General features: G+C 34.2%; 1 protein-coding gene across 1 annotated transcript in view; it reads left to right on the top strand.

The window, feature by feature from the left end:
* Positions 1–14,194, top strand: part of NUDCD1 (NudC domain containing 1) — a 68,809-nt gene that overhangs the window by 25,444 nt on the left and 29,171 nt on the right. The window contains exons 4-8 of the mRNA XM_058564798.1: positions 451–631; positions 1,588–1,767; positions 5,697–5,901; positions 9,401–9,545; positions 13,995–14,120. Coding sequence (XP_058420781.1) covers positions 451–631; positions 1,588–1,767; positions 5,697–5,901; positions 9,401–9,545; positions 13,995–14,120 — 837 coding nt within the window. The remainder of the gene's footprint in view (positions 1–450; positions 632–1,587; positions 1,768–5,696; positions 5,902–9,400; positions 9,546–13,994; positions 14,121–14,194) is intronic.

The raw sequence follows: 14,194 nt of genomic DNA, 5'->3' as shown, positions 1-14,194 counted from the left end.
CCCACAGTGTCCAGAAACTAAGAGGAAGACAGCAGAAATAAATCATACGTGAGACAGAGGAAGAGATGGAGGAATGAACATTGACCGGCCCTTGTCCTCTCTTTGTATAGAGCACTGTTTTCACCTGATAGTTCTTTTCTAGGAGACTGATTTTAGTTCTCTTTCTCCTTTAGGTGCTGCTTGGATGCCCTGTTGTGTGTTTTTAAGCCAAGAGTATGGACAAATTTTCTTTGTTAAACAAATAGACATTTTTAACAAGTTCTTTCTTCAAGGAATATTATTTAAACTTCTAACTTTTATTTAAGGGCTTTTTTCATTTTTGTATTCCTTGTAATAAATAGTATCCAAATTAATTGTTGAATTGTCAGAATTCTGTGTATTCCTTTTATGCTGTCTGTGTTTGTGTAATATATGCATTTTTGTGTATGTGTAATTTTATTTTTTTTGTAGATTATGTTTAATGAAGAGCTTGGGAATCCTTTTATCATAATTCATAGTATCTCATTGCTGAACACTGAAGAACATTCGATAGCTACCCTACTTCTTCGAATAGAGAAAGAGGAATTGGATATGAAAGGAAGTGGTTTCTATGTTTCTTTGGAGTGGGTCACGCTCAGTAAGAAAAATAAAGGTAAAATATAACCAAATTGTGAATCTGTAGTGATTGACATCATTTAGTAGATTTTGAAATGCAAGGCTGTTCTCGTGAATGCTGTTTACTTTTTCTTGGGCATTGTGTTATGTTTCTAGTACCTGCCATGCAGTGAAATGACTATCTATAGATAGTTTTGTTACCTCACAAAGATGGGGTTCTCTTGCCCAGTGCTCATAAAAAGCCAGTTATTACAGCATCATCTTTTGAGGAAAGAAAAAAGCTTCATTTCGAGGTCGACCTGCAAGGAGACAGGAGGCAAAAGCTCTCAAATCTGTCTTTCCGATCCAAGGCTTGGGGCAATGGAAATTTCTGCAAGATGGACATCTTTTATATGGGTGCCATTCAGTACAACAGCAGCTAGCCATGTATGGCTATTGAGCATTTGAAATGTGGCTACTATGACTGAGGAATTGAACTTTAAATTTTACTTAATTTTAATTAGCCACTGTGACCTGTGGCTACCACGTTGGAAAGCACAATCCAGAGCAAATTTCATCAGACTTAGTATTTTAAAATAAGGATTTATTTACAGAAAATGTTTGTAAATTTTTTTATCCTTGTGAAAGACTCAATAGTGTGCATCTAAAAGTACTTTATATTGATTAAATTGATACACAAATATTTTCAGTTTTTTTTTTTTTTTTTGTGAGGAAGATCAGCCCTGAGCTAACATCCATGCCAATCCTCCTCTTTTTTGCTGAGGAAGACTGGCCCTGGGCTAACGTCTGTGCCCATCTTCCTCCACTTTATGTGTGACGCCACACTGAGGTACAAGTGGTACCTCAGTGCATGCTCGGGATCCGAATCCAGGCCGCCAGCAGCGTAGCGTGTGCACTTAACCACTACACCACAGGGCCGGCCCCCAGAATATTTTTATAATATAGTGTTTTAATTATAATTTTTTTGTTCTAAAATACTTTAGTTTCTTACAGATAAAAAATATGAAATTATTAAGCGTGATATTCTCCGTGGAAAGTCAGTGCCGCATTATGCTGCTATCGAGCCTGATGGGAATGGTCTAATGATTGTTTCCTACAAGTCCTTCACATTTGTTCAAGTTGGTCAAGATCTTGAAGAAAACAAGGATGAAGACATGTCAGAGAAAATCAAAAGTAATTTTCCTTTTAATCTTCATAGAGCTCGTGTGTATTTATGTACCTACGTATTTATGTCTGGTTTGTCTTCCCGGTTAGTGGGTTATGGGTTCTACCAGGGCATTTTATTTTCCTTTGTATTTCCCAGAATAGTCTTTTGTAAAATGTAGTACCTAAATAGTGTGAACTAGTTTAATTAAATAATTTTGTAGTTACCAAAAATGTTTTTAAAAAATTGATACATTCGCTTACCTGTTTAGATGTTTCATAAATACTTATCAAATGAATAAATAATGTCTGTTTGTTGTCAATTGAGAAGCCAGCATATTAGTATTGAAGATATTAATCTTTTAAGATAAGCTAAACTCTCTTCATTATAGGTGTATACTAATGTACATGTTCTTACCTTTTGTACTATACTGAAAGTAGGTTCCTTGAGGGCAGAATCATTAAGTTTTCTCGGTGTTGAATGAATGAATGAAGGTAGTATTTTAGAATGAAGAGTAACAAGGTCTTTCAAAAGAAATTTATGTTTATATAAAAGAGTGCATACTCTTTTAAAGCTATTCAAGAGGACATCCCTCTATAATCATTAGTGTTCATATTTCTGATGTTTATAGCCAGAGAATAGTATATGTTACTTAACAGAGATTTTTCACAATATTTAACACTTATACATATTACTCTTTGAATATACCTTTTTTGTTACTTAAACAACTTTATATGTAAAATAAAAATTAGTTTCATTATTTTTATATATTTATAGCTTTCTAAACAATGAATTCTTTGAAAAGTATTTGAAAATACTAATATTTAAAAAATATTTTCCCCAGGTTTATAAATACATACACCTCTGAATATGAATTGTTCCTGGTGACCTTTTATTTAGCCTCTTAACAACTTGGTTTCCTCACATGTGATGTATTTTTTGTTCTCTGAGGATCTCTGAGATCCCTTTCTGAATAAATCCTACTGTTCTGTCTAAATTATAATATTAACTCTCTTAGAACTTAGCAAGAACAGCTATTTATATCTGTAGACCAGTGCCCTTTAGGACTCTTTTGGTGAGCAATTGTGAAGAAGTGAAAGAATGGCTTCCTCTTTGGAAGCATTCTGCCTAGTAGCTAGGACCCTGTAGTTCCAAGACAGATTGCAGCCTGGGTGGGACAGAACATGTGTTTAAATCACTGCCAGTCCAGGTATTGTTTTTCTTTTTGACATCGCACATTATATTTTGAATTCCTCATGAATTCATTATATGTCTGTTCTTCTCTTTTAATGTAAACATCAAATCCCCTCCGTTTTTGTTTTCCTTTTAACAAACATCCCCTATTTAATTTCTTGTACCCACTTTCTCTTGGGAAATTTATTCTGTATTTATTTATTTATTTTGGTGAGGATGACGAGCCCTGAGCTAACATCTGTTGCCAAACCTCCTCTTTTTGCTGAGGAAGATTGGCCCTGGGCTAACATCCATGCCCATCTTCCTCTACTTTATATGCGGGATACCTGCCGCAGCATGGCTTGATACGTGGTGCGTAGGTCCGTGCCCGGGATCCGAACCTGCGAACCCCAGGCTGCCAAAGCAGGGCGCACGAACTTAACTACTATGCCACTGGGCTGGCCCCTGTATTTGTTTTGTCATAGGATTTTCACAATAATAAAGGAAAAATGTTGTAATTTTTAAAAATTGTGGATAGTTAATTATAGCATGTTTTCTTTTGAACACTCTTCTGAGTGTATATATTGGTTTTGTTTTCTGTAAACCTTAAGAAGACTGATACTGTCTGTTGCCCAATTGGTATTGTCAGAATGATATAAATAATAGTATTTTCTTTGAAAGACCCAAAACATGGTATCTAAAGACATAGAAAGACACTCAGAGCAACCAACAATTGAAAAAATTATTTAGGTATTTGTATACTTTTAGTGGAGAGAGGATTAAAAAATTCTGGCTTTCTCTCTAGTCTCCTTCCATGGCCTTTAATTTATACTAAAAGCTCACATGATTTTGCAAATTCCTCCCATTTCTATATCAGAAAGTTATCTTTTGAGTGATTATTATATATAAACTGCCTCATTAACTTTTCTGGTAGACAAAAAGATGAATAAAACAAATTACTTGCCTTAAGGAGCTTATAGTTATCAATCTTTTAAGCTATAGTTCAAACTTTTTCAGTGAGTTTATATTAAAAGTACTTCTAAAGGCAAAATAGAGAGAATCTGAAAGGTTACTTAAAGGAAATGATGCAAGTTAGAAATTTCCCCAAAGTAACAATTCTATCCTGAAAATTCATGCATATTTTATATGTATTTCTTTAATATCATGTTTGTTTAAATACATTTTTTTTAACATCAAGTAAAAGTGAGCCCTTCAAGAAGATACACCATACCTATGCTATATCTTTGAGCATATCTAGTACCCTCCCCCAGCCCTGGTGGTCTAGTGGTTGAGATTCGGCGCACTCACCTCCGCGGCCCAGGTTCGTTTCCCAGTTAGGAAACCATAAACCCGTCTGTCTTTTGTCATACTGTGGTGGGTGTGATGCTGAAAGCTGTGCCACTGGTATTTCATATACCATCAGGGTCACCCATGGTGGACAGGTTTCAGCGGAGCTTCCAGACTAAGACAAACTAGGAAGAAGGACCTGGCCACCCACTTCTGAAAAACAAATTGGCCGTGATAACCCTTTAAATAACAGTGGAGCATTGTCTGATACAGTGCTGGAAGATGAGAGGGTAACAAAAAGACTGGTTGGGTTCCACTCTGCTGGACACAGGGTCGCTAGGAGTTGAAATAGACTTGATGGCACTAACAATGAAGTACCCCCACAGTTTTTACATAAAACAGCACAAAAATAAAAAGAAGAATAATAACTCACATTTAGAGTTTATAATATATTTAAGAACAGGATTGATAGTAAATGTTTTATATGTATTAACTTATTTAAATGTCAGCAGTCCTACGAGGTATGTCACTTGCTGTTATCTTATTTTACAGATTAGGGAAATGAAGCTCAGAGATAAAGTTGTATACAAAAATTAATAAATGGTTGAACCAGGATTCAGACCCAGGACTAGTCAACTCTGGAGCACTAGCTCCTAACCACTGTTATAGTCTTGGTGGGTGGACAGATTAATGCTTATGGATGTCATAAGCAAATATTTATTCTTTTTGCATATAAGCCCTATTTTCTTATTTTCATGGTTATAGTATGATGGGTCTAAAGGTATTTCTTTAGTAGCTGGCTTTTTAGGAGACAGGCCGAGGAGATAGAGAGGGAGAAAAGGAAGGATTCTTTTAGTGGGAACTTAGACAAAGTATACTGACAGCTCTTGAATTTCCTATGATATTGCTTTAATGCAACAAAGTTGTGGGGTAGAATAATCAATACCTTTATAATATATCTTTTATTTTTGTGTGGGTGTATATCCCCCCAAATAATAGTGGTCTCCTATATCACAAGAGTTACATTGTTAGGGGAAATCAAGGCAATGTGAAAGTTTCAGACAGTGGCTTATGACGTATTTGATATTCTTTTGAACTAGGAATCCAGAGGGGAGAGAGAGAGAGTGTGTGCGTGTGCGTGTGTGTGTGTGTGTGTGTGTGTGAAAGGGGAAGAAGGAGAAGGAGGAAAGGAGGGGCCTGGGGGGCAGGGAGAGAAGGAATGGGGATAAAGGATTCTATCATTAGTGTTTTATGAGTGCTTATCTCCTAGAGCATTAGATAGGCCTGGGAGAGGAAAATGTCAAGTGCAATTGCTATAAGTGTTTGAAAATTCCCCAAACAGATCTGTGTGTTTGTTTATAGTTACTTTTTTGTGAGAAGATCACTAGAAGATATGTTAAGATTCTTTTAGAGGGGTGTTCTTTTGTATGTTCTAGTCTCTAATTTTGTATGTTCTGTTCCCTTTTTCTCATGTAATGCATTCTTCTTTTCCTAATAGAACCTCTATATTATTGGCAACAGACGGAAGATGATTTGACAGTAACAATACGGCTTCCAGAAGACAGTACTAAGGAGGACATTCAAGTACAGTTTTTGCCTGATCACATCATCATTGTGCTGAAGGGTCAGAGGTTTTTGGAAGGAAATCTCTATTCATCTATTGATCAAGAAGGCAGTACATGGATAATTACAGAGAATAATAGGTATTTTTATAGTTTTATTTGTATTTAAAATTTTACTTTTTATTATTTTACTTTTTTCTTTTTCTTTTCTTTTTGTCTTTTCTACAGTGGTTACATCAAAGGTCAGTACTACAATAGGTCTGCCTGTATTGCTGATTATTTTTCTTCAGATAGATTAAAAATGGAATTACCATGTGGAAGAGCATAATTGTAGTTAAGATTAAAAATACTAGAATGGTTATTGCTTGCGTTATATATATATATATATGTTAGTGCTTTCATTATTAGCTCTGGATATGTTAATAATAATAATAACAGTAACTAATAATTAATAGGTAAAATAGTTATTTAATTAGTACTTTTTAAACTTTTTCATAGAAATAATTTTTTTTCTATTAACTTTAATTTACAGATAATACATTAGATAATACGTTCCCATTCTTTAAATGTTAAGATATATAAAAGGGAATACAGTGAGAAGTCTCCCTCCAACCCAGGCCCTTCAGTCACCTGTCCCCTCACTCCTCACAACCACTATTATTAGTTTCTTTTCAGAGGTATTTTATGCATATTCAAGCTGCATATTTTTTAACAAAAAAATTTTCAACACATACTATAGACAGTTGTACAGCTTGCTTTTGTTGACTTTCAACAATAAATCTTAGAGAGCTTTCTGTAAAGAATACATAATGATTTTTTTTTATCTTTCTTTGTGGCTTCATAGTATTTTACTCTATCAACTACACAACTACACAATCACTTAAAAAAATTGATCTTAGTAATTATTGGATTCCATGATGGGTTAATGAATGGTATTAGGCACTTAATTTTAAAAATGGTCAGGAGTGGGTTAAAATTAGATATTTTTACTCTAAATATGTCTCGATTAGTAGTATATGATCCATATGAGTCTTTGATATGAGTCTAAATCCTGGAAGTCTAAGAAATAGATATCGAGTTCAAAAATTCTTTTAAGATTTAAAAGCAAATATCCTGAATTTATTTTATTAATGGAGAAATTTGGTGACTTGGTTCTATATATACTTTTTTTGGTGAGGAAGATTAGCCCTGAGCTAACATCTGTTGTCAGTCCTCTTTTTGCTGAGGAAGATTGGCCCTGGGCTAACATCTGGGCCCATCTTCTTCTACTTTATATGTGGGATGCCTACCACAGCATGGCTTGATAAGCCATGTGTAGCTCCGTGCCCAGCATTTGAACCCGGAAACCCCAGGCTGCCGAAGCGGAGCGCGTGAACTAAACCACTGTGCTACCGGGCTGGCCCCCTACCTTTTTTAATGTATTATTTAAAAAAGTTAATTATTTGAAAGGTTCTTTAAAAAATATTTTATATCTCCACATACTCTATTTAAACATATCTTATGTGTATGTGAGAGGCTTAGGGTAGTAGCATTTATATATCGGCAAACCAACTACAACATATTGGTAATATAAGTCATCAAGCAATAACCCAGCAGAGATCTAGGAGAATAACTGAACTTCAGGCAAATAGTTTCAGTATTTAATACATGAGCATAGACCAGTATTGTTTTTCCATTAAATTTGAGGTGCTTGATTACTATTTTATGTTACAAAAGATAATTACAATGTGTGTAGGTGGTGTCGTTGGTTTAAAAACACGTAATTGTCTGTACTTGATTAAATTATTCATATCTTTCATTTTCAAATAGTTAATGTTCCCTCTCACTTTTGATTTATTAACTAGTCTATAGTTTATTATATATGGGGTTATATGTTCCTTTTTGCTTAGATGGTAAGATATGATGCTAGTTTTAAAATGTAGAAATGCAATTATGCTAAAAGGGTTGCATCGACTAAGTGTGCAAATTTAATGATGGTTCAGAAATTCTTTATTACTGCAGTTGTATGAACTCTTTCTAACTTCTTTAGGTAGCAGCTGACTAAGAACAGTATTTATACATTCTGGTCACTTGGTAAAAGTTCTTTAATAGTTATTTACATATATTTTTTCAGAGAGGTAGAATAGTTACAGTAGTGAAGAACATGGACTTGGAGCCAAACTGCTTTACTAGCTTGTGACCTTGGCAAGTTACTTAACCTCTCAGTGGTTTTTTTTCTTACTTGTAAAGTGGAGATGAAAATAATACTTTATTTGGTTGTGGTGAACAATAAATGGGTTAAAACATGGAAAGTGCTTAAGATAGCACCTGGCATATGGTAAGCGTTAGTAAGAATAAGTTGCTGTCATTATTAGTATCTTATTATTATCATCTTCATCATCATCATTCTCAAGATTAGTTTTCTCTTTAGTAAATATAACTAAATCTGGGCATTATTGATTGTGGTGGTAATTTTTAATGCTAATGCTAGGAACTCATTACATAGAAAAAGTATTATTTTATGTAGTCTCTTTAAGTAGTTTCAGGAAATTTTAGAGTGCTATAATTAATTCATGAGGTGCTGATGATAGCCTTGAAAAAGAATAGCTGATAACTTTGTTTTATTCGATAATTATGATAATAGTTATTATTGTGTTCTTGCAGTTGTTTGCTTGCAATTGTGTTCCTGGGCATGGGTTAGTATGGCACACGTGTACCAAAGCTGGCATGTGGAAACGGTTGCTTGCTATGGAATAGCTACCACCACTCCACTTTTCTCTGTGTTACGACGGTGGCTGCTCTCAAAGCAGCTTACTTAAATTTCCCTTCCTATTCATGTGGCACATGGGCAACTCCTTGTTCTCCTATGTCCACAGTCTGCCCTGACTCAGCTCCCTCTCCCTGTCCTGCTGCATCAGACCTTAATCTCAGGATTCCTTGATAGGCGCTTTTTAGTGCATTTGGAATTTGTGTTTAATGGCTTAAGTGTACAGAATTATTAGATTTTAAGTTGATGGAGACCACATTAACAAATTTTTTTCCTGTATTACCAAAGTTAATTTTTTTCTAATTCCCACATTTCTTTTCAATTCTTTAAAATCTATGTTTTAAAAATAAACATGTATTTAACCTACCTAATCTTTAGGTTAATAATCATATATTATGGCTACTAGTTTGTGAAAATAAAGTTAATTGTTGGCTCCCCATTTCAAGAGGTACCTTTAGTTATAGGTTCTTTCCAATTAACTCTATGTACCAACCCCCACCCCAACCACCACCCTCACCACCACCCCTATTCCCCAGTGAAATAGCTCATAGATGCATGCTGCTGGCATTTCTGTTACTTAAGTTGGGTAACACACTGCACGCCTGGACTACAGTACTTTCTGGGTGGTCTTACTCTTTCTAATCACTCCTCTCATCAAGCTATTTGACATACCATTTCCAGTGGTACTTTCTTGTTTTTTATTAAATCTAAGTTATTTACCATTGGATTGTAGATTTTTCATCATATGCAAAATGAAAATGAACATAATTTTTGTTAAAACATCTTCTGAACACCAGAGGGGTAATTTCTATGAAAGATTCTTCTGTTTGGTATTGTTGTTGTAATTTGTATAGTTGCTTAATGTAACATTACTTTTCTCATTTAAACTTCTAGCCTAGAGATTTCCTTCATTAAGAAGAACGAAGGACTGACATGGCCAGAACTAGTAGTCGGTGATAAACAAGGGGAATTTATAAGAGACTCAGCCCAATGTGCTGCAATAGCTGAACGTTTGATGCATTTGACCTCTGAAGAACTGGTAAGCAATTGCAATAGTAGTGTGACTTTCCAAGGGTCTGGAAGTATGTTATGTGAGGCGTATGCCATGTTTTTCAAACATTATTTTGCTTTTCCTAATGTAAAAAACACTGATTAGGTACCACTGACTTGTGTTTGAATATGGCTTAAAATTCTAATATTCATTCCTTACACCATGTGAATACATATATATCTGTGGTCATGTTGTGTAGGGTGGGTGTGCATGTATTTATGTGTATCTCTCTCTCTATATATATATATGTATATATTCTCCTTTAGAAGAATAGAATGACCATTGCTGGCAGAGACAATAATTATGATTTACTGTCTACTTTGCTAATAAGCTACTTATCATCACTGAATTTTTTTTAAGTGATCTTAGAATATCACAAGGGGTAAATATATATGTATAAATATATATATCATATATTGTACAATTATTTTAGATTGACAAAGTAATTCATTGTAATTATTACAATGATAATACACTACTCATTCAACTATGAGATTTTGTGGAATGTATTCCCACTCTGATAACTTTTAAGATAATGTTAAGAATTTGAACAAATATAGCAGTATACTGGAATTTCAGTTATATGTTCATTCACTAAAAATTATATCAGCACATGTAAAATGTCTGACTTAATGCCATCTGGAATTATAGTGATGAGGAAGACTGTAAGATGTATTTATGCTATAGGGTTAGTTGCATCCAAAGGTAGAAAGGAAAGATTAGAATATTGAAATTAAATGTCACTATCAAAAGAAAACATGGCTAAAATGGAGAAACCAAGTTTCATGTTTGCCAACAATAATTGAAAATTTCAGGAATCACTGTAATTCGTATATAAGACTACCAAACTTTGATTTAGCCCTTTTGTTACAGTTAGCCATGCAGACTGCGTTGCCCTATGTTCATTCATTCAGCAGGTATTTATTGTGATAGGGCTCTGGGGATATAATAGTGATGGTAGTGGGGGCTTGTTTTGAGATTGTAGATAATTGCTGCCAGCTCCCTTTTAAACTTGATGATTTCAAATGAATATTGGTATATGTGAGTAAGTTATTTATGCCTGAACACCAGTGTGTTTGTTACATTTTGAAAAAAACAAACATACAATCTTGTCATCTGCAACTGAGGGCAGTTTTGTGTTTCTCAATCTTTATACTTTTTCTTGCCTTACTGCATTGGTTAGAACCTCTAATCTGCTATAAAATAGAAGTGATAAATAGTGAAAGCAGACATTCTTGCCTTATTCATGATCTTGGGAAAAAGAATGGAATATTTCACCATTAAGTATGATGGATTCTGTTTATCACATTAAGGAAATTTCCTTTTATTCCTTCTATTCTCCTAGGATACTGAGAGTTTTTATCATGAAAGGCTGTAGAATTTTGTCAAATGCATTTTCTTCATTTGTAGGATAAATGCATGATATATTATCCTTTTTACGTATTACTGGTTTTGGTTTGCTAATATGTTATTGAGGAGTTTTACATCTATGTTTGTGAGGAATATTGATCTGTAGTTTTGTTTTGTCTTTTTACTGTCTTTATCCTGTTTTGGTATTGGGTAATGCTGACTTCCTAAAATGAGTAGGGGAGTATTTCCTTCTTGTTCTATTTCTGGAAGAGATTGTGTAGAATTGGCATTATTTCTTCTTTAAATATTTGGTATGATTTGCCAGTGAAATTATCTGGACTGGAGTTTCCTCATTTGGAAGGTTTTTAACCATGAATTTAATTTCTTTAATAGGTATGGGATTATTTTGGGCATCTATTTCCATTGATCTTTTTTTTTTCCCCCTCTGTTTCCAATTTCATTCATTTCTGTTACTACATTTATTTTTTTCTCCCTTTTAAAGCTTACTTTGGATTTATTTTGCTGTTTTTTTGAAGATGAAAGCTCAGATGGTTGATTTAATGCTATATACTTCCTTCTAAACGTGACTTTAGCTGCATCCCCCAAATTTTCAGACTATCTTAATCCCATTAGGGATTGATTTGATTTGATGCTGGGTTTCAGTTCTTTACTTGGCTGATATTTATTCCTTGTTTGTTCTTACTCCTAGGGTAGAACTTTTTATGAATCACAACTGAAAGTCGGGGATGTTTATCAGGGCTTCTCCTCCTGTGTGGGCCCTGATCTCTAATTTTTGTTTCCCAGCGCTTTCATAATATGAAAACTCAGCTTTTTAGCCCCTTATCTGCTGCTTTCCACATATCTTTTTCAACTCAGCTTGGAAATCAGTAAATGGCTCTAGGAAAGCAGCGTAGGCTTGAGTTCTCTTCTCTGCTATTCCCTTTTCTCTGTAATCTTGTCCTGTTAAGTACCGGCTGCCTTAATAGTCCTGAACTTTTAATTTTTGCCCTCCTATCTCTAATCTATGGGTAATTGAAAGAGGAAAAGAGGGAGGAATGTGGAAGGTGCCTTCTGTGCTGCTGGACATCTGTGCAGTCATGCACCACATAATGACATACCGGTAAACGATGGACTGCATATATGACAGTGGTCCCAAAAGATTAGTACCATATAGCCTAGGTGTGTAGTAGGCTCTACCATCTAGGTTTGTGTAAGTACACTCCTTGTAAGTACACAACAGAATTATCTAACAATGCATTTCTTAGAACATATCCTGTCATTAAGCAATGTACGACTGTATCTTCTTGAGTCACTGTGACAAAATGGCTCCAGCTAATTGCTGGAATTGCCTTCTTAGCTAGCCACAGCAACCAGAGCTGTGTCCACTGATGTTTAGACTGGAGCCAACAACCACAACTAAGTGTCTCCATATTCCAGCTGGGCCATGGACAGATTTGGTAATACAGATCCTCTGTAACTCCCAGCCATTTAGTTTCACAAACTTTCTCAGGTCATTTCATTAATTCTCAATAACATGACTGTGTTTTGGCAAACTGAGTGTGTGGACATTTTGTCAGTTGTTATAGAATTGTATTTCTGTTATGTACATGTGTATGTATAATTTATCACTAAAATTGTCATCCCTTTACCTTATGAGGGATATAAGACCAGACAGTGATTCTTGCATTTAAGCAATGTAACATATTAAAATTACTTTAATGATCCCATTTATCTCTACTTTTAGCTTATTATTAGCTATACTTCTATGTTTTTGTTTGGGTGGATATTTGCCTATGTATGTGTTTAGTGGTTGTTTTAAAGTTTACAGTATACGTTTTTAACTTATCACCCTCTGTCTTCAAAAAATACTGTATCACTTCACTTATAATTTAAGAACTTTACCATATATTTTCATTCCTCCATCCTTTGTGTTATCTTGTCATACATTATTTCTGTATGTTATAAACTTAATAATACATTGTTATTTTAGCTTTAGTCAGTCAGTTCTCTTTTAAAGAGATTAAAAACGAGGAAAAAAGTCTTCCACTGACCCACATATTTGTCATTTCCTCTGTTCTATGTTTCTTTGTGTCAATTCAAATTTCCGTCTGGTGTCATTTTTCCCTGGCTGAAGAACTTCCTTTAGCAATTTTTTGTAGTGTAGGTTTGCTGGATAAATTCTCTCAGCTTTTGTTTGTCTGCGAAAATATCTTGTGTCCCTTTTTTAAAGCTTTTTTTTGTCAAGTATATAAGTCAATGTTGATAGGGTTGTCTTTTTTTTCTCCCTTTCAGAACTTCGAATATACTCCATTGTTTTCTGGCTTGCATAGTAGTTTCTGATGAGAAGTTGGCTATCATTTGTGTCTTTATTCCTCTGTTTATATGTTTTTTTCCTCCTCTGACTGCTTTTAAGATTTTCTCTTTATTACTGCTTTTCAGCAATTTCAATATGTGACTTGCTGTGATTTTTTTTTTTTTATATTTGTTGATGCTTGAGATTCTTGACCTTCTTAAATCTATAGGATTAGAGTTTTCATAAAATTTGAAAATGTTTTGGCCACTATTTATAAAAAATTTTTTCCATTCTTCCTGCTACCTTCCAGTTACTCATATGTTAGATCATTTGATAGCGTTCCACAGGTCACTGGGATTCCGTGTTTTTATTTTTTGTCTTCTCTGTGTTTCATTTTAGATAGACTCTATTCCTGTGTTTCAAACTCACTGGTCTTTTCTTCTGCAATGTCTAATCAGCTGTCTATCCCATCTATTTTGTTTTCCATTTCAGATATTATATTTTCATATCTAGAAGTTCAGTTTGGTTCTTTTTCATATCTTCTTTACCTCCCTCAACATGTTCATGTTTTTCTTTACGTCTTTGAGTATATAGACATGTTTATAATAGCTGTTTTACTATCTCTTTCTGCTGATTCCATCATTCTGTCATTTCTGTGTCTGTTTTTGTTGATTAGGTTTTTATTGGTCATGGATCTGAAATTTAGTTTTTAGTTATTGTTGTAACTTAACATTTTTAAATATGAAGAAATATTTTATTGTTGTTTGTTTATTTATTTTATCTTCTGGTCTAAGAATCCAAATCCAGATAAAGAAAAACCTCCTTGTAATGCTCAAGAGTTAGAAGAATGTGATATTTTCTTTGAAGAGAGCTCCAGTTTATGCAGATTTGATGGCAATACGTTAAAAACTACTCATGTGGTAAGTTCTTGATCATATTTCTAAAAATTTGTGAATAAATAGAAGTTAATTAGATGAGATGATAATTGATTGAC

The sequence above is a fragment of the Diceros bicornis genome, chromosome 21, assembly GCF_020826845.1.
Source record: "Diceros bicornis minor isolate mBicDic1 chromosome 21, mDicBic1.mat.cur, whole genome shotgun sequence".
NCBI classification, from domain to species: domain Eukaryota; kingdom Metazoa; phylum Chordata; class Mammalia; order Perissodactyla; family Rhinocerotidae; genus Diceros; species Diceros bicornis.
The sequence above is the reverse complement of the archived record's forward strand: the minus strand, read 5'-3'. Positions and strand labels throughout refer to the sequence as shown.